This window comes from Tursiops truncatus, chromosome 15 (assembly GCF_011762595.2).
Source record: "Tursiops truncatus isolate mTurTru1 chromosome 15, mTurTru1.mat.Y, whole genome shotgun sequence".
NCBI lineage: Eukaryota > Metazoa > Chordata > Mammalia > Artiodactyla > Delphinidae > Tursiops > Tursiops truncatus.
Window position 1 is genome coordinate 17168713 of NC_047048.1, and position 18910 is coordinate 17187622.

An 18910-nucleotide genomic window follows, 5' to 3' on the forward strand; every position below is an offset into this window, starting at 1 on the left:
CCAAGGATTTCAGAAATGAAATGACAATTTGAGGAAGGGGAGTGAAACACCCCATGGTCAACCCTGTGGGTTGCTACACGGCCAGGGACTCTGAGCTACAGCTACACAGGGCCTCTGGGTTTTGCCATGTGTGGTTTCTGGTGCCGTGGCAGGAGGGGGAGGGGGCGCAGATATTCAAACTATTTAACAACAGGTTTAGGCATACAGATGTGGACAGGCTGAGTATTAGCTCGGCTTACCTATCCTTACCTTCCTCGCCCTCACACTCTTATCCAGCTTTTAGGAACCAGGTAAATGTCACTCCCTCCAGGAAGCCTTCCTAGATGCTCTCCCTCCTGGTCCCGCTATGCCCTGCCCCACCTCTCAGCTCCCTCTTGCGGTAAAGGGATTATATGCTTTTGCCTCTTTTGGGTCAGACACCAGCCTTGCTGACCTTTGGACACTGGGTCCCTCCCTAGCAGAGCGTCTAGCACAAGATTTGTCTGCTTGTTAAAGTGCGGGAAATAAATGCAAGAGTGAAGGAAGGCAAGGGCTCGCAAAGGAAGGAATAAGTAAGTGTTAGAAAGCGCCCCCGAAAGCCGCTATAGCCCCGAGCTGAGGCCAGTCCTACCTGTGGACGAGCCCCAGGAGCATCCTCTGCCTTGACAGTCACACCCCCACGTGGCTCACAGTCTTCAGAATAGTCCAGAGGAGGCTCGATGTGGAGCCGCGGGCCAGCTTCTGTTCTGATCTGCACAGATTTCTATACACAAAAAGTCAGACCGTTTCAGATACAGTGAAACGAACCTCTTGTTTCCTCCGAGGGGCAAGCACTGTAGGGGTTCGCTGCACATGACAGCAGCCAGGTCGGGGTGCACCTGGCCCGGCGTCATCCCGGGGAGGCCAGCTGGATGGGTCACGCCACTTCCACTCAAGTCTCTACTGGTTCTTACTGCCCAAAGTGTGTTCAGTAGAATTTTTCAGTAACTTTTTTGGTTTGAAATAACTTATCGGTAGAATTTTAGTGGGTGCTAAACTTCCCCAAATGGGCTTTGTGATCTAAATAAGTTTAGGAAAGCCCGGGTTTTGGGCCAGGACTTCTCAGGGCCTTTAACGGTCCCCTCACCCCCTCCTCCACACACACTGTGGATATCCTAAAACAGAATACAGATGGAACATACCCCAAACTTTTGGGGCCATGGAAACTGTGTGGTGGGGCCTCTTCCTCCTAGCACTCCCTGGATCATTCTTTAGGATACCCATCCTTTGGCCTGGTGTGGCAGCCCACAGGCTGTCCCTGGAATGTCCGTTTCCCCTTTCTCTCTTGTACTGAGTCTCCAGATGTTCAAGTGATGCTCCCAGCATCCCCTGCGGCTGGGAGGAAGCAGGTGAACACGTTCTGGTCCGTGATGTGTGTGGGTGGGTGAGAGGGGCATGTACATCTTTGAAGTTGTGCCCGGAAAGGGAAGGGAAGAGGCCCCCCTTGCCCTGCCCCCCTTCCTGCCGACTGCTGAGGACTGTGGGGAGGGGGCGACAGCTGGAGGATGCTGGAGCGAAAAAAAGAGGTTGTGCTGGGGTTCCTCCATGAACTCTCAGAGCAAGGTGACTGCCCACCGCTAACCTGTGTCAGAGACATCAACTTTCATGTTGTTTAAGCCAATATTTGGATCTCCTTGCTTTAGGAGCCAGACCTGTACCCTAAATGGTGTATACCTGGCATGTGAAGGTCTCTACAACACGGCCCCAACCGATCTTTCCCGCATTGATTCCCACACATACATTCACACACCTGACACCTGGGCCAAGCAAAATTGCTTCCTGTACCCCGAATATCTGCAGCTTTGTCAGCCCAGCACCCATTCCCCAGCCTGCAGGAAAGGTCTCCCTCATTTTCCTCCAGGCCCCATTTCCCTCCCTGACTCAGTCCACATGTGGCCCAAGGGAGGGTGGGAATGTGACTCAGGCCTGGCCAATCAGCCCATTCCATCCCTCACAATACGCCTGGCCAGCGGTTCAGGGACGGGAATGGACCTAAGGCAGCCAATGACAGTAGCTCCTGCTACAGCTGTCGGAGGAGGTGCTCTCTTCCTACAGGGGTGCTAAGCTACAGAGAGGCACCCCAGGAGCTGCTGGGGACCATTGTGCCCCTTCCACAGAGATAAAGAGAGCTGAAAGAGTGAAGCAGAGTCCTGGTGGATTTGTTCAGAACCCCTGGATCCAGCCATGCCTGAAGGAAGACATCGCTGAAGCTTCCTCTCTTTTGCTTAAGCCAATGTGAATAGGGTTTATGTTGCTGGTGACACAGTCCTGACTCTTGCCTGGGCCCCAGACTCCCCCACCTCTGTGCCTTTGCTCATGCTGTTCTCCCGACCTTAAGGCCGTTCTTTCAAATCTTCTCCATGTACCCAAGTCCTATCTAAACTTTGGAGACACTCCCTGACCACCCAATAGCTACCCATGGCCCTCTCCATCCTGACTTAATGGAGCCCCGATTCTATCGAGTCGGCGTTGTGCCCCTTTAAGATGGTCGTGTCGCTGGAGGCCCTTGCAGCTGGGAAGGCGTGTGAGGGAGATGTGAGCGGCTGGAGGAGCCGCCGAGGAAGCCACTGTTGCCCTGTTAATCAAGACTCACTCAGGGGGGGCTCCCCAGGGGGCTTCCCTGGTGGCGCAGTGGTTAAGAATCCGCCTGCCAATGCAGGGGACACGGGTTCAAGCCCTGGTCCGGGAAGATCCCACATGCCGCAGAGCAACTAGGCCCGTGTGCCACAACTACTGAGCCTGTGTGCCACAGCTACTGAAGCCCGTGGGCCTAGAGCCCGTGCTGTGCAACAAGAGAAGCCACCGCAATGGGAAGCCCACGCACCACATCAAAGAGTAGCCCCTGCTCGCCGCAACTAGAGAAAGCCTGTGCGCAGCAACGAAGACCCAACGCAGCCAAAAAAAAAAAAAAAAAAAGACTCACTCAGGGACACAGGATTTTTGCCCATTATCTTTCTATCCTTCTTCCTGATGGAATGTGGATGTAACTTTTGGGAGCAGGGTAGCCATCTTGTGAGAATAAGAAAGCAAGCCATGTGCTAAGGACGGCAAAACCGAAGGAGCCTGGGTCCCTGGGGGCATCATCCACCCGTCCTAGCAGCCTGGCTACCTCCAAATGCCTTGTTCGTGTCAGAGGAAGAACAACAACAGTCTTTAAGCCCCAGTGGTTCAGTGTCCATTACGTGCAGCTGAGCTGCACCCTAGTGGATAACCCTCCTTTGGGCACTCGTCACTCTTTGTGGCTGTTTTAGAGTTGCTCACATGTGGTTTAGGGCCTGGGTTCTAAATTCAGGCAGACGGGTTCGGTCCCTGGCACTGTGATGATTATTCCCTGTGCAGCCCTGGGCAAGTCATGGACCCTCGCTGGGCACCAGTTTCCACATCTGTCAGAGTGGCACTAATGACATCTTCCTCGCAGAACTGCCATGAGGATGACTCGTGGTGATGGGCTGAGCCCTTGGCGAGGGGCTGTGATGAGCAGCGCAGTGGGGCTGCACCATTCACCTTAGGTGACATGAAGTCTACACAGGGGGCCAGACCTGCCCCCAAGGGTATGTTTCATCCACCATGGACCCAGGACCAAAGTACCTGGGTAGTCAAGCAAAGAAACCGCCCCCGGTCCAGCCTTGGCTGTGCTAGACTTGGTAAGCGAGGCTGGGGCCTGTGTGAGGCGGGCCAGGTGCCCAGGGAGCAACGTCTAAGGAGGTGTTCCCTATGGGTGAGGCCGCGCACGTGCACAAGTCCGAGAGCCAGGGCCTCCTTAAATGTCACTCTGAGAGTCAGAAGAGGTCCACCAAGCCACGTGGACTGGACCTGCTTCCCAGCCGAGGGACAGTCAAGGGTGATTTAGAGCTTGCATTTCCCCTGATGCCCCAGCGTAAGAACCCTCCACCCCCGGGGTGAGATTCAGCTTCCCCACAAGCTTAGTGAAACGAGCTATTACTATATCTAGATGATGAGGATGGTGAGCCTTGTTGACCTGCGGGACTCTCGTGGGATAGGACGGACGTTCTTTCTCATCACGTCCACGCCGCCCGCACTCCCACCCCACCCCCTGCCGTCACCTGGGGCATCAAGTCACTTAATGCAAAGCGGGTGCCACTCCAAGAGCTTCGGGGGCATTTGCTCACTTAGTCCTCACAGCCATCCCAGGGGGAGACCGGGGCACAAGGGTGTAAGCCACGTGGCCAAGGTCACACAGCTAGGAAGCCACGGACCTGGATCTGAACCCCAGCAGCGTGGCTCCAGAGGCCTTATTCGAAAACAGGGATGAGCCAGTCTCCTGTAAAGAATAGACCAGCCCTGTGGTCTCTGCTACAACCGTCAACTGCTCCACTGTAGCTCAGAGCAGCCCTGGACGATGCCTACATAAATGGCATGGCTGTGTCCCCAGAACACTCGATTTACAGAAACAGGCTGTGGCCGAATTTGGCCCCGGGGCTGTAGTTTTCTGACTGACCCCAGTCCTGCACCTCGACGCTGTATTGTCCCCAACAGGCAAGTGAAGAAGAAATGTATCCAGCCCGGGCTACAGTGGCCCTTGGGGAGAACAAGGAGGGATTCAAGAATTTCCTGAGACTATTTAACACTAAAGGGGCAGGAGCTGGGCTCTAGATCATTCCAGGAAAAGGCCTTGGAGAGTGTAAGAGGCAGAAAAAGGCAGGTAGGGAGCCCCCCATCGGAGAACGGGGAGGCAGAGGTGCACGAGGAAGGGGCCCTGGGACACTTTTCCTTCCACGGGCGATCCCGTCTTGTGGCGATGTTCGCCAGACTCCAAGTGCGCCTTGCGCTTTCTGGAACTGCACCTTCCACCCATCTTCCTTTTGGCCGTCGGCCTCGCTGCCCTGGGCTCTGGCCTCCCGTGTGGTGTCACTGCCTCCCAGGCTTTGTCAACTCGCTCTCAGAGAGTCTGTTGGCGCCAGCAGTGGGCACCACGTGGAGGGCGGGCACCACGGAATCCACAGGCCTGGGCCTTTCCAGGCCAGGAGGCTCCTGGGAGCTTTCCCGCCTTGGACCCGGATGAAGCTGTGAAGGCTTTGAAGTTCATGGCTGGGATGGGTGTTCCACAATGTGCTCCTTCCTCCTCCCGGAAACCACTCAGTGATGTTCAAATGTTGGGAAGGGGCTTCCCTGGTGGCGCAGTGGTTGAGAGTCCGCCTGCCGATGCAGGGGACGCGGGTTCGTGCCCCGGTCCGGGAAGATCCCACATGCCGCGGAGCGGCTGGGCCCGTGAGCCATGGCCGCTGAGCCTGCGCGTCCAGCGTCTGTGCTCCTCAATGGGAGACGCCACAGCAGTGAGAGGCCCGTGTACCGCAAAAAAAAAAAATGTTGGGAAGAAACAGTCCAAGAGCGGAGGAGGGAAGGAGGAGGGGGAACAGAGCGAGGACCACTGGGCACGGGGCCCAGACCTGGGGCGCAGCCTGGCTCCTCCATGGGTTTCTGTTCCTTTCTCTGGAAAGGGAGGGCTGGGACGAGGATCCAGGGACCAGCAGCATTGGCTTCTCCTAGGAATTTGTGAGAAATGCAAAGTTTCAAGCCCCACCTCAGATGCAGGAATCGGAATCTGCATTTTACCAAGAACCCGGGTGATTTATATGCACATTAAAGTTGGCGAGGTGTGAGATCAGGAGGTCTGTGAGGTTTTGTGGTGGGCACTATTGCTTCTGCCTGTCCGGCATGCGTTCCCCTGTCTTCTGGTAAAAGTACCCTGGTTTTCTTTTGGGAAATCCTCCCTTTCCCCACTCCCAACCCAAGCATTCATGTGGAACTGCATCCAGGGGTGGGTAGAGCACATGACCCAGGCCTGGCCACTCTGAGCATTAGATCCTGCTGGCCCACGGTCTCTGGGTGATTGGTTTAGGGAAGCCAAAGAAATGTAACAGCAGGTGAAAGAATGTAAGTTGGGAGCTGCTGGTGGCCATCTTGGTTCACCCAGGGCAACATGGGAAAAAGCAGAGTTGGGTGATGGTGAATGAGCCCTGCCACATTGTCTGAGCACCTGGATCCAGCCATACCTGAAGTGGGAATTCCCACTGGCAAGTAAGAGAGTTGGGATTAATGCAGCTCTACTGGTCTGATCTTAATTATAAATACGAGAAGGCTCTCCAGCGTCCAAGGAGAAGAGTCCATGTGTGTCTCTCTGTGCTGCAGCTTTTCCGTCCTCCCTCCAAGGAGCTTAGCACAACCGCTCACCTCACCAAGATATCGGGAGACAGGTTTGCAATAGGCATTAAGGAACAATCAGCAAGTCCTTACCAAGTGCTAACTGCGTACTAGGCTCTGGAAACATGTCAAGATATAAAATAATTTTTAAACCAATGTCCGGGCCTCAAGGAACCCACCCAGCACACATAACGGAAAATGTGTTTATGAAGCAACATGTGACAAAATTAATGCGGTCCAGAAAGAGTGTCTAAACACTGAGTGGGCGCTGGAGAGGGAAATAAATAGTCTCTCCATCTGGCCGGCTCTCCCGCCCCAGCCCCAGGGAGGTGCCTCTACCCACATCGGGAGGAGATGGCAAGCAGCCCCGCCCATACGAGGACACCCACCTGCTGCTGAGGAGAGCGAGGTGGCAGGTTCCAACCCAGTCCCTGGGCTCACCCACCCGCTCCCTGTCTCCCACCTTCACGCCCTTGCGAAGATGATGCCCAAGCTTCTGGCTGGCTCCCTGCTCGGCACACCACTTTACCCAGAGTGGGTGTTTCTAAGCGGCTGCTCTCTCCTGCCTACTTGCAAGTGCCCAGACCTGATACTCCCTTGCGGTATCGACCATATACTGGAACAGGGTTTAAAAGCCCTCATGCCTAAACACCCGTGTTCCGGTTTGCCAGCCCAAGGCCAGCTTGTTCTGTACTCAGCCACACTCAGCCCAGTGTCGTGCTCAGAGTTTTTTGTGTGTATCGCCACCCCTCTTAGCAAAGTATTCTAAGAGGTCTGCATTAACGCTTATTATCAGTTAGAAAAAAAGAGCAAGGCTGGGGGCTGCCCTGGATGGTTGCACAGGTTGTGCAGTATGTAAACGGCTCCCTCTAGAGGTGGGAGAGCTCTGAAGATACTGACAGAGCCAGCTTTGGGTTGGGGTGGGGAATAAATCGACCTTATTTGAGATGTTCTTCCCGGATCTGTCTGATCTCTTACAAATAACAGCATTCGCGTGCTGACAGTCTGTGTCAAGCAAGGTCACTGTGAAGCCTGATGCTTTATGGGTTGTTTCATTTATGGTCCTCACTGCAGGGGTTTTCAAAACTCAGAAAAAAAGAAGAAAACAAAGGGAAGGGCCCCACACGCTTCACATTTTCACTCAGGAGCTTTCCTGGAGGTGTTTAAGCTGCCTGGCCCCCAACAGGAAAGCGGATATGGCGGCAGAGTGAGGACAAAGCCTTTGCTTTAATAACTGCAATGAACTTGCTTTCCAGGCCTTTAAGGAAAGCCCACCCCACAGTAAATCGCTGGAAGGCCAATCCCTTCACTACCAATTTAATGCTAAGAGCCGATGACGTTCATCAACTCTGACAGCATTTTGGTAAACGACGGCTCTGTTGATTAGGCCTCTGTCCACCCAAGTATTACAAGTCTGAGGAAGCCATAAATCTTCATCCACTGGTAGCAGCAGGAAGATCTAAGGCCGAGAAGCAGTGGGGGAAAAAAGGACAGCACCGACAAGAGCCATTTATCACCACCAGCCCGATCCACAGCGCAGGCGGCCGCTCGGAAGCCCAGCCCAGTGTCGCCAACTGCCTCCCTGGCTCCCCCAGCACTGGAGAGTCAGGGAAGGGTTTTACGGGTGGAGCGGTCAGCATCTCGCCCAGCATTTGGATGACTCTCTGACCTTCTGGCCCAGGTATCCTCAGGCCCGTGCACCTGCGGCAGCCCCTTCTATCAGGGCAGCTCCACCCAAAAGTGCTTCCTAGTTGGTGGGCAAGACCCTAAGCTGGCAACTCTATTCTACTGGAAGAGGCATCGGGCTTGGTCAGTGGAAAGGTTACGTGGGACTCAAGAGAGTTTAGGGGGCCGCTCAGAGAAACGGGCAAGGTGACAAGCCGGAGGGGGCGGGGATGCAACAGGGAGAAAGTGGTGCTGGCTGGGGGCTGGCTGTGACCGCTGTGTCCCCGGCTGACCCGGCCGCGGCCTGTGTGAACACACCCAGTGACTGTGCGGCCCCACCTGTCCCTCCTGCTGGGCACAGCACACAAGAGGACTGGGTCAGGGCTATGGTCCCTCTCCTGATGGGGTGGCTTTTGAGAACTGGCCACCAGTGGCCACTGGAGATTCTGCTGCCTCGGCCACTCTGCCTGACCTTGGCCGCCTCCTAGGGCAGTGGTACCCATCCGAAAGGATGGAGATAGAGAGACCGCCTTCCTCTCTATCCTTCGCACCCCCAAATCTGTCTCCATGTACTTTCCACCATGGAGAAATTTTCTACTTTACTCCACTTCTTGGGGCCAAAGGAAGCCCATCCGTCCCCTCTTCCTCTTGACAGTAACAGTGCAGCTGGCAAATCGAGTCTAGTTACTGTCCTGCCTCAGCCTCCTCGGCGAGAAGGTGGGGACCCAGCCCCTGCTCAGGGGACAGCTCTAGGGCAGGCAGGCTTTGAGTCGTCTGACCTGGTCCCCACCTCCAGTCCCGGCCGACTGAGGCCTGAGCGGGCGCCTCGTCAGGCTGACCGGCAGGCCAGGCCGTGACCCGAGTAACAAAGACCAGCTGAGAGACTCAGAAGGTCTCTCTCTTGGAAAATTTCAACAAACGAATACTGAGGGAGATAAAAACTGTGACCTGGAGAAAGCTGAAATGAGAAGGGGAAGCTGGGGGAAGGGAGCAGGTGCAAGGGTGGGGCTGGGGAAGGTTGGGAGAGAGAAAAGGCCCGTTAGGCTTACCGGGAGCCCTGCTTCCCAGCCCCCACCTGGTCCTCCCGTGCAAACGCTGCGGATGTACCCAAAACAGGAACCCAACACAAAAGTCTCCTGCTGAAAACCCTCCAGGGGAGTCCTCACGTGTAAGATGAAACGCAAGCTCCTTTCTGGGGTCTTCTAGAGCCCCGACCCGCACACCAGAGCTGGCCTAGCCTGCCTCACTTACTGCTCTGACCCCAGCACCTGCAAGTGTCCAGTAGATGGTCCCGGAATGAATGAAGGACTGAACGAGTGAAGGAAGCCTCTGGAGTGAAGAGCCGCCCTCGGCATCTGCCTGTCTCTCAGCTGATTACAACGGTCACTACCGTTTACTGTCGGCTTCCTCTGTGCCGGGCACCGGTTGGCACGTTCCACAAACACTGGTTCGCTCACTCAGTCCTCAGCAACTACCCGCTGAGGAGGGTACCATTACCACTTACAGATGAGAAGACAAGCCACTTATCCAGGGCCTTACAGCCAGCAACTGGTAGAGCTGAGGTTTTGAACCCAGGCCGCTGTGCTCTTAACCATCTGGACTTGTCTGTCACCTGCCTCCAGGTGCTCCTACCTGAGGGAGCCGACAGCCCCTGCTGATGGACCGCCCGTGACACATACGATACACACATTCCTTCCCAGCAGCCCTGGGAGGCTTTATGGATGCTGAGCGCAAAGCTCGGAGAGGCCACGTGGCTGGCTCAGGGGCACACAGCTAGTAAGCTGTTTGTCTGACTCCAAAGCCCATTCTCTTCTACTCTCCAGGGGCCCAGGTTCAAATGCCCCAGTGAGCCAGGTGGGGAATGGCAAGGGGGAGGCTGCTGGGGATAAGAGAAGCAGCAGCCAGAGCATGATGACAAACTGCAGCTACCACTCGGCCTCAGCGCTGGGGTTCTAAAGGGAGTGGTGGGGACCACGGCAAACAGGGCTGTTCGCTGTCTAAACTGGGAACCGCCACTCGGCTGCCACGGATGGCTGCCTTCTGGGCGGCGGCCCAGCACGGGGGCCAGATCTTCCCGTTTCCCTAGGCAAGGAGGAATCGAACTTTTAAAACAATGTGTAAAATCTTTTGAATTTAAATGTTACCAAGTGATTAAGTCTTTTTAAACTGTGTGAGTCCAAAAACCATTATCTGGGGGGCCAGTTCAGCCCACAGGCTTCAAGCTGTTAACTTTCAGAGTCTACCGGGCTAGCCCTCCGTATGTTGGAGAACAGCTGTTGCACCTTCCCCCCAGGATAAGCAGTGCCCATGTCTTCACAGTCGGTTCTTCCAGGGCAGGAACTGAGCCTGATTTTTGTTTTTTGTGGGTTTTTTTTGCGGTACGCGGGCCTCTCACTGTTGTGGCCTCTCCCGTTGTGGAGCACAGGCTCCGGACGCGCAGGCTCAGCGGCCATGGCTCACGGGCCCAGCCGCTCCGCGGCATGTGGGATCTTCCCGGACTGGGGCACGAACCCGTGTCCCCTGCATCGGCAGGCGGACTCCCAACCACTGCGCCACCAGGGAAGCCCTCCTGATTTTTGTTTTTTAACCCCAGAGACTTGCAGAGTGCCTGGCCCGCGGTAATACATGTCCGTTAACTTAATGGATGGCTTCTCTCATCATATGGCTCCCAGTCCACCCACCACCACTTCTGACGGTTCCCGGGTTTGTCTCACTCTGAGGGCTGGTCCCCAAAGGACTGTGTGTGGGTGGAACAGAGTCGACGCAAAGGTGGGGGGTGGCCCCCCAGCACCCATTCCGCTCTCCTCCAAGGGTGCCTCTCAGTTCAGTAGAGGCTGGAAAGCCAGACAGTGCATTTCCCTACCTCCCTCCCAGCTGGGGTCTGGATTTGACATGGGTGCAGCAGATCAGATGGCCTCATGGAAGGCAGGGACAGCAGAAGGAAGTGAGGTGGAAAGGAGGGGACACACGCTGGCTGTTTCTGTGCTAAGCATGTGGCAGAGGCCATGAGTGTTTTCATCCATGTCCCACCCTGGCTGGATGAGCTGTGAGCAAGGTCTTTCTTCAAAGTGTCGCTCCAGCAGACACAGCATCACTCTGAGGCCAACGGTTGTGGCACTGGCTTCCTGATTCCTGGATCACAGCTCAGGTGACACATTCCTGAGGCTGATCTCCACCTTCCCTCCTGTGTCCTAGGTAGCAGCTTTCCTGGTAGGTCCGCGTTAGGATGCTGGGTACCATTCCTGGAGGCCTGGCTCAGAGCCCATCCTCTTGCTGGATGCAAGCACCCAATTCCCTGCCTTCCATTCATTTATGCTTCAAATAGCCTGAGAGGTCTCTGTTGTTAGCACTGACTGACCCCTGACGGATGCGGTACAGAAGGCCAATTACAGCCTTCATGGCATCAGAAAGCCAGGAAATTAGCCATTAGGCCCTGTGAAGTGTGGGAGCACAGGGAGAGACTGCGGAGGGATGCTAATTAATCTTAGGCCAAGTCTTTAAATTGCACAGACTCTGGGGTCAGCCATTAAGTCACAGTCTAAGATGCAAATATGGCTCCTGATAATAGAAGGCACTCAAAACCGCGAGGAGAACTCTCTGAAGTGCGAAGTGGAGAAAGGCCTCATTATTGGGAAATTAACATTCATTGCTGGGGACAAAAGGAAGCCTCCAGGCTGTGTGCCCTGAAGGCCTTGCTCATCAGCATCCAGATGAGGCCTGGGAGTTAGCTGGCAGGAACACCCCTCCCCACTTCATCAGAGACCCACAGATGTCCCTGCAGAGAAGTGAGGACCACTGCGTTTGGAGTCACAGGTCCAGGGTGCAAACCTCAGCCTACGTCCTCCCTTAGCATCTATGGGAGCAAGTCACCTTATTACCTCTCTGCTCTCCGGGCCTCAATTTCTTCAGTGGCACAATGAGGATACTTACGTACCTCCAGGGTTATTGCAAAGATAGCGGATAAAGCGTAGGAAAGCATTTACCATAGACCCATACGTGTGGGCAGTGTGAAATGTTATAAAACAGCACTTCCCAACCTCGGTGAACAAAGGATTAACACACACACACACACACACACACACACACACACACACACGATACACACACACATATATATACATATACGTATGTATATGTTGCTTAAGCCTCATCTCAGACCAAGTGAGCCGGAATCTCTGAGGGTGGGGCCTGAGAATCCCAGGTGATGCGAATGTGCAGTGGGGGTCCCACTGGTCCCAAGTAAGGCTGAGTAACTGCAGGGGAAGGTGTCAGGACTGTATGAGCAAGGACACCGAGCCTGGAGCCACAGATCTAGATTTGAGTCTTGACTCTGCCACTTCCTAGTGGTTGACCTTGGAAAGCTCACGTAACTTTTCTGAGCTCTCGTGTCCTCAGCATCATGAAAAGAGGAGGGACTTTGGAATTTATCCTGTAGGTCTGCTGTGAGGGTAAAGGAGAGGAGTCACGTGGGAGCTTAGCTCACGCCTGGTACTGGCAAGCTGCCAGGTCAGCAGCATCGGTAACAATCCGAAGAGCATCTCAGGTCTGTGGGGAGGGGTTTTGTCTTATCCACCCCCCGCATCCATGGCATCTAAGACCATGCCTGGCACATCACAGGTGCTCAGTACAAAACAGCTGTACGAATACATCATCATGACAGGGCTGTGAGTCTGACCTGTGATGCTCCGGACTGGGGCTGGGGTGGCTCCAGCCAGAAGGGAGGATCATGCCACAGAGTGGGCTGGAGGGTCCCCAGGGCTCCTTTGCTCTCCAGAGGCCAGTGCCACAGGCGGAGAAGGCACCATGGCAGTGCCCAGCCAGACCCAACCCCTGCCCGTGGGGATTCCAAATGCTCTGATTATGTTTCTATTCTCACAATAACCCTGCTGCTTATTCTAAAGTGTGAGCTGGGGCCACCGCCTTGCCTCTGCCCAGGGTTTCCACACCTGGTACCATCCTCGGCGCTGGACTTTGCTGGGGGCCGTCCGTGAATTGCGTCTTAAAGTTTCTTCAGCTTCTCGAAACAGGGTTTTTCGTCCGCAATCTGCACCAGAGATGAGGGAAAGAGACTTGGTGAGGCCCCGGTGACGAGCCCACACTGATGGTGGTTTTGTAACTTACATCTACAATGCCCGTCAGGGTGCCCAGAGTCTTGTATGTGAAGCAATACACTTTTGTAGCACTGTTTGTAGCCAAAAGGCATCAGAAAACAAGCTAAATGCCCAAGAAAAAGGGATGGGGTATCAGTCACAGCATCTCTGTGCTATGAAACAGTAGGTATGTTCCTGAACTGGGCAGGTCTATGTACAAAAGGAACAATCTCTAAGATACAGAAGCAGGGTACATAGGACAGGGCGCACAACAGACCAGCATTAGTATAAAAGAGGGGTGAGGGGAGAGAGATATATTGAATGAGTAAATATACTGCTGGGGACCCAAGTACAGAGATTCCTGTTATCTGCACCTCCCTGAAACCTGGACCAGGAAAGGCCGGCTTCTCCTAACTAGCAGGTCAGCCAGACTCCTCCCCCATGAAAGCTAGGAGAGTCCATCCCATTTCCCTCTTTGCCCTGGGGGCTAGGAAACGCATGCTAAACTCTAAGCAGAAATGCAGTGGCTCTCCTAGGGGAAGATTTGAAGACACCACTTACTCCTTTTATCCCCTTGTTGTTGTATTGACTTTTATTGTCTATTAATAGCTTGGGATCTTACCATCCCTGTGAGGCAATGAATTAGAACACAAGTCAAGATTATTGTGTGCTGGACACTTTACACTTCTTACGTTGTTTAATCCTCCTGGGAAGCCTGTAAGGTGGGCATAATTACTCCCATTTTACAGAAGAGGAAACTGAGGGTCAGAGAGGACCCAATTGCCAGAGGTCTCAAAGCTAGAAAGTGGCAGAACAGGGTTCGAACCCAACCCTGCCTTGTTCCAAATCCTCTTCTTGTAACCCAGTAGCACACTGTCCTCTTAGACAAAGTGACCCGCCTTGAAGGGCACTCTGGCATTCATTAGCCCCATTTTAAGGATGAGAAAACAAAGTCGCAGAGAGACAAAAATGGTTTCCCCAAAGCAATACAGCCAAACTGGTATCTGACTCCTATGCACTGCCATTTCATTCATTCAACCACCACCAAATCATTTTCGGTGCCTATATGGGGCCAGCCACTGGGTCGGGTGCCTTCTAGGCCACTTCCCAGATTTTATTTCATGTGTCTTTTATTATAGGACACCTGAAATCCGCTTAAAGTCTGCAGAGTATGTATTAACTAAATTCAGACATGAACAGTGGAATCAATTATCACCGGGGTTAGGTACTAAAGTTAAGACATAGTGAGTGAAAATCATGTATAATCAAAATTATCCTTGACATTTCCTTAAACGACTGGCACATGAGACCTAGGAAATGTAAATGCCAGGAATGGACTGCTCTGGCCACCTTTGCCCTGGGGGGGTGGAGGCCGAGACTAGTTTAAAAAGAAGTGGAAAAGGATTTCTCTCTCTCTCTCTCTCACTTTCATGTTCTTTCTTTCTGGCCAAGTGGGTAGAGTTAACTTGTATAGGTTAACTAGTTTCTGTGCATGGGGTGTGGCTCCACTGTCCCTAATTTGTCTGCAGAGCTGTTGCTGGCCTGTGCTCACCGTGAGTCCCCTCGGCGTGGGAGGCACTTCTGGAGAAGCTGGGGTGGACGGCTTTCCGAGGGGATGTCTTCAGTTCAGAATTGGCCCCGTTGACGTAGACAGAGAACCCGTGTTCCAGGTGCTCCAGCCTCAATTGCATGGGGTCCTTGGCTTTCAAATGCTTTAATATCCTGGAAGAGAAACGATTGCTGGCTTCTCATTCTAGGAGCCTGGGCCACCGCCCACCCCCATGCGGGGAGGGACCTGCTGCTCTGACAGCCAAGCGTCTCTAATCCGAGGCCGGTGGCCGGTGCCCAGCTGTTCATCCGTAAACAGCCCTGAGAGGCCCATTACACACATGCAGGAGCAGCGACGGGGAGGCTGTTCCGGACCCTGCAGGGGTGTTTCTGCTTTTCATTCTGAGGCTCAGACATACGTTAGCAAAACCTTGGGCACCCAGCCTCGCCCCCAAGGTGGCTGAGACAAAAACAGGCGCGTGTGCACGCTGCTACACACAGCCCGGATCTCCAGGGATGATCCCAATTTCGCGCATCTCAACTTTGCCTGGATAGCAGCCCTTTGCTCCACGTGTAACAAAACGCGGTCTAAGCCTTTGTGAGAGAGATTGCACGGAACACATACACACATCAGGAAACGGCCATCATCAGGCCAGGTGGGCTGATTTTTGGCTTCAGGAAATAAATGTGTTCTCAAACACTCCCCCCACCCCCGATATCCCAAATGTCATTATTTTATATTCTGATGCAGTTTAAAAATACACCAGTGCAGGCTTTGCTCAAGATTAATGATGTGATGATCACACCCTTTGGCTAAAAGGGTTTTGGCGTGAGCACGGCCGGGTCCGTTGTTCAGCTTTCTCTAAAGCCCGACCTCGCACCCTGGCTTGGTCCTTTTCTCCCCAGTCCTGATGTTCACTGCCATAAACGGTGTGCAGTGTCCTCTTCGGAATTGCTCCCGTGTGACGCCAAACCCTTCAGCGCCTTTACAGACACTTTTAGGGACCCCGCACAAACCAGAGTTATTTCCGCACAAGAAGAAGAAATACAACCAACCAACCATCATGGCAACAAATGTGCATCCTCTTCAGTGATTAAGTAAGTTCCCACCAAATTAGCAAAATGTAAATTAAAAAAAATAATAGTAATGGCAATCACATAAAGGGTAGAAGGCCAAACCCTGTTCTAGATGCTTTGCGTATAGTCAGTTCTCATTATTCACAATAGTTATGTTCCATAAAGTTGCCGCAAACACTGAATTAGTGAATACTGAACCACTGTTCCTAGGGGAAAATACAGGATTTGGTTCCTGTGAGCCTCTGGTCACAACATTTTCATCAGCCGATCAATACAAAACCTTGCTTTATGTGTGTTTCTGTTTGAAGGCGCCTTATTTAATATGTACTTAATACAATAACACTGAACTCATGCCAGCAGCACTTCAACTCATGAGTGAAGGAAGCTTATGTAACACGTGTATTTTCTCCGTAAGGGACATCATAGCCTTCTTGGGCTTAGAAATAAATACGAGACACCACTTTACCCCTGTGCCGGGGGGGGCAGTTTAAACAGCAAAGTCATCAATGAAAAGTACAAAAATATAAAAAACACGGTGAAACGGAGCAGGACCCTATGGTCTATGCCCCCAGGTCCTCAGCCTGCCTTTTGCCTGTGGAAAAACTTTAGCCAAAGAATAAATTTCATCAGAGAAGTGAGAAAATGCAGAAACAAAGGAAAACAGTCCAACAAGACCTTTAGTTCCTTCTCAAGGGCTATAGGTAATATTCTGAGCCATATCCACTGAGCTGTCTTGTAGATACTGAAAGCCCCACCAGGTGGAAGAAGTTAACTACATGATGACAGGACTGTAGCCATGACATAAGCTCCCACAATTCCAAGAACTGGCCTCAAGGAAATGGGAACAAACCGACCCTGGAACTGAAGATTAACTGTACTTAAAACAATCAAATGATGCTGGTCAGACCACCGCAGGACCAATTTCAAGATGACCGTCAAGAGTTGACTGTTCTGTTTCTGCCTGTAGCCTCCTTCCTTTGTCTATAAAAGTTCTTGCCCACTGACTGTCAGTGTGGGGGGAGTTGGCCTTTGGTCAGAAGTCCGCCCTCCCCTCTGGTTGCCGGCGTCTGAAATAAAGCAAACTTTCCTTTCCATCAACCTGGACTCTTTATTGGCTTTTGGGTGGTGAGCAGCTGGACCCCACTTTCGGTTACAACAGCACTAAGTAAAACGTGAAAAGGACACTTTACATTGTAAGATCTGAAACAAGAAGGCAGAGTGTTCCCTTGTTCTACCTTAGCTGGGAACGTGTGTGCTGGGCAACTAAAATTTTTTTGCCATCTGCATGTGCCTTTGAGTGACCACAAAAGCACTGCAAGTATTGATTTGGAGGTTACAAATAAATTTTAGTGAGTGGGTAAATTTGCAAATATGGAATCTGTGAATAATAAGGACTGACTGTATTAAGACTTTAATCTTTAGAACAACCCTGTGCGGTAATTACTTTTCTTAACCTCATTGAATAGATAAAGAAACTGGAGCACAGAGAGGTTAAGTAACTTGCCTAAGGTCACACAGCTAGTATGGTATCAGGGCTAGGATGCAAATTGAAGCAATGTGGCCCCAGAGTCTTCACCACAACAAAGGTGACTTATAAAGCTAGCAAGCTGAAACTGGCAAACTTAGACATTGCTGGAAACTCAGAAGACCTTCTCAGAAGTAATATGAAAATAGAGAAAATGCCATATGCTTGGTCTTTGCCCAGTAAGCAAATTGTTTCTGATCAGGAACAATGGTCAGCATTCAGTCATAACAAAACCATGAAAGCAACTCGAATGTCCAACACTAGGGAAGTGGAAGCCGGGATCTCATGCAGCTGTTAAAATTACGAAGAGTCTGTCAAAACATAGGGGATTATTTGTGATCTGTTCAGTGGGGGGGTGAAAAAGGAAGGATAAAAATGGTATATATGTGATAAGTGCAAAGTTGGAAAAAAGTGTGTTTGTGGACCCATAGTGGAGGGTGATAAATGTGAAAATTAAATCAGCTGTTGAGGGAGGGTGGTGGTATTACTGGTGATTTCTGTTTGCTTTTTAACTGTTTCTTTAATGGTTGATACATCCATCTTGCCAATCGTGGCAGGAACGTTTATTACAGACTGCTTATCTCTTGCCAGCCTCGGAAGCCTGGGAGATGCCTGATTGTTGGGCAACAGCATAAAACAGAAGGAAAACACAAGTAACTAAGAGACAATTTCCAAACACGGCAGTAGCTGCATTCTCTGGAGCAAACAATCAAAGGGCACAGTGGGTACCAGCAGTCCCCGGGGAGGGAGAACAGGGAGCCCAGGGAGGGGCGGCACGAGGAAAATCTGACCATCTAGCCAGGGAGTGCCTGCCTCAACTTCCTTCTGGAGACCACCCTGTCTCCTGATGCTACCTTAATGGTCACGGTGGCATCCCGTTATCCAGGCTCTGCGGCTGGCGCTCCACACAGGTCTCTCTTCAAGCAGAGTGATTTATGAAAATGTGGATTCATGAAACTGATAAATGAGGAGATAATTATTCAGACTGTGAAAGGAATCACTAAAGGAACTCCCCTGCTGCAGCTGAGCACATCAGCAGTACACATGTGGCATCAAAGAAAGTGGGTGTTTTTTAACGGATAGCTTACTTTGCATAAAAAGCTGCCCTTAGTGTCAGGGATTCAGAAAAATCAGATTAAGTCCCTGCCCTTCCGGAGATGGAGCCCCCAGCCACCCGCTGCCCTGTCACTCTCTATTCCCTTACAGATTCTGTTTGTTTCACAGCACGTGTCTCCCTGCCTCATGCTATGGAATAGTATCTGTGTGCCTGTTTATTCTCCCTTCCTGCCCCCTGGGTGTGGGGTCCGTGATGAGTGTGAGGAACGGTGAGGAATACTCTCAATATTTCTGGAACTCAAGGTCTAGCAGGAGAGAGAAGGCATGGACGCGCACCCTAATACAGCCACCGTGTATCTAACCACGCCACAGGCATCGTTTCCGCTTATCTCGTAATGACCTTTGGGGTCACTTGTACAGAGAGCTCTTCTGTTCAGAAGAGGAAGTGGAGGCACTGTGAGTTAGAGCACAGGGTGTCACGTGAGGGACTGTGACGGGGGGTCGGGGGGGGGGGATGTGAGATGCTTGACGGCTGGGCGGTCAGGGCACAAGCAGGGGTCCAGGTGGTGAGAGGACGTAGCTGAGCTCAAAGGGCAGGTGGCGTGTTGCTCATGGGCCTAACTGTGACCGGGTTTATGACTGAACCATCTCGGTCTCTAAGCGCCACAGTTACTGTGTGACTGTGGGCTGGCCACGTGCCTCCTCTGGACCTCATTCACCCCCAGGATCAACTGAGGGGTTCTCTAAGGGTCAGGCATTCAAGGATTAT

General features: G+C 52.4%; 1 protein-coding gene across 1 annotated transcript in view; it reads right to left on the reverse strand.

The window, feature by feature from the left end:
• Positions 1–18910, reverse strand: part of KATNIP (katanin interacting protein) — a 201408-nt gene that overhangs the window by 126430 nt on the left and 56068 nt on the right. Inside the window, exons 4-6 of the mRNA XM_033841133.2 lie at positions 14488–14657; positions 12792–12889; positions 611–742 (exon numbers count right to left, since the gene is read on the reverse strand). Coding sequence (XP_033697024.1) covers positions 611–742; positions 12792–12889; positions 14488–14657 — 400 coding nt within the window. The remainder of the gene's footprint in view (positions 1–610; positions 743–12791; positions 12890–14487; positions 14658–18910) is intronic.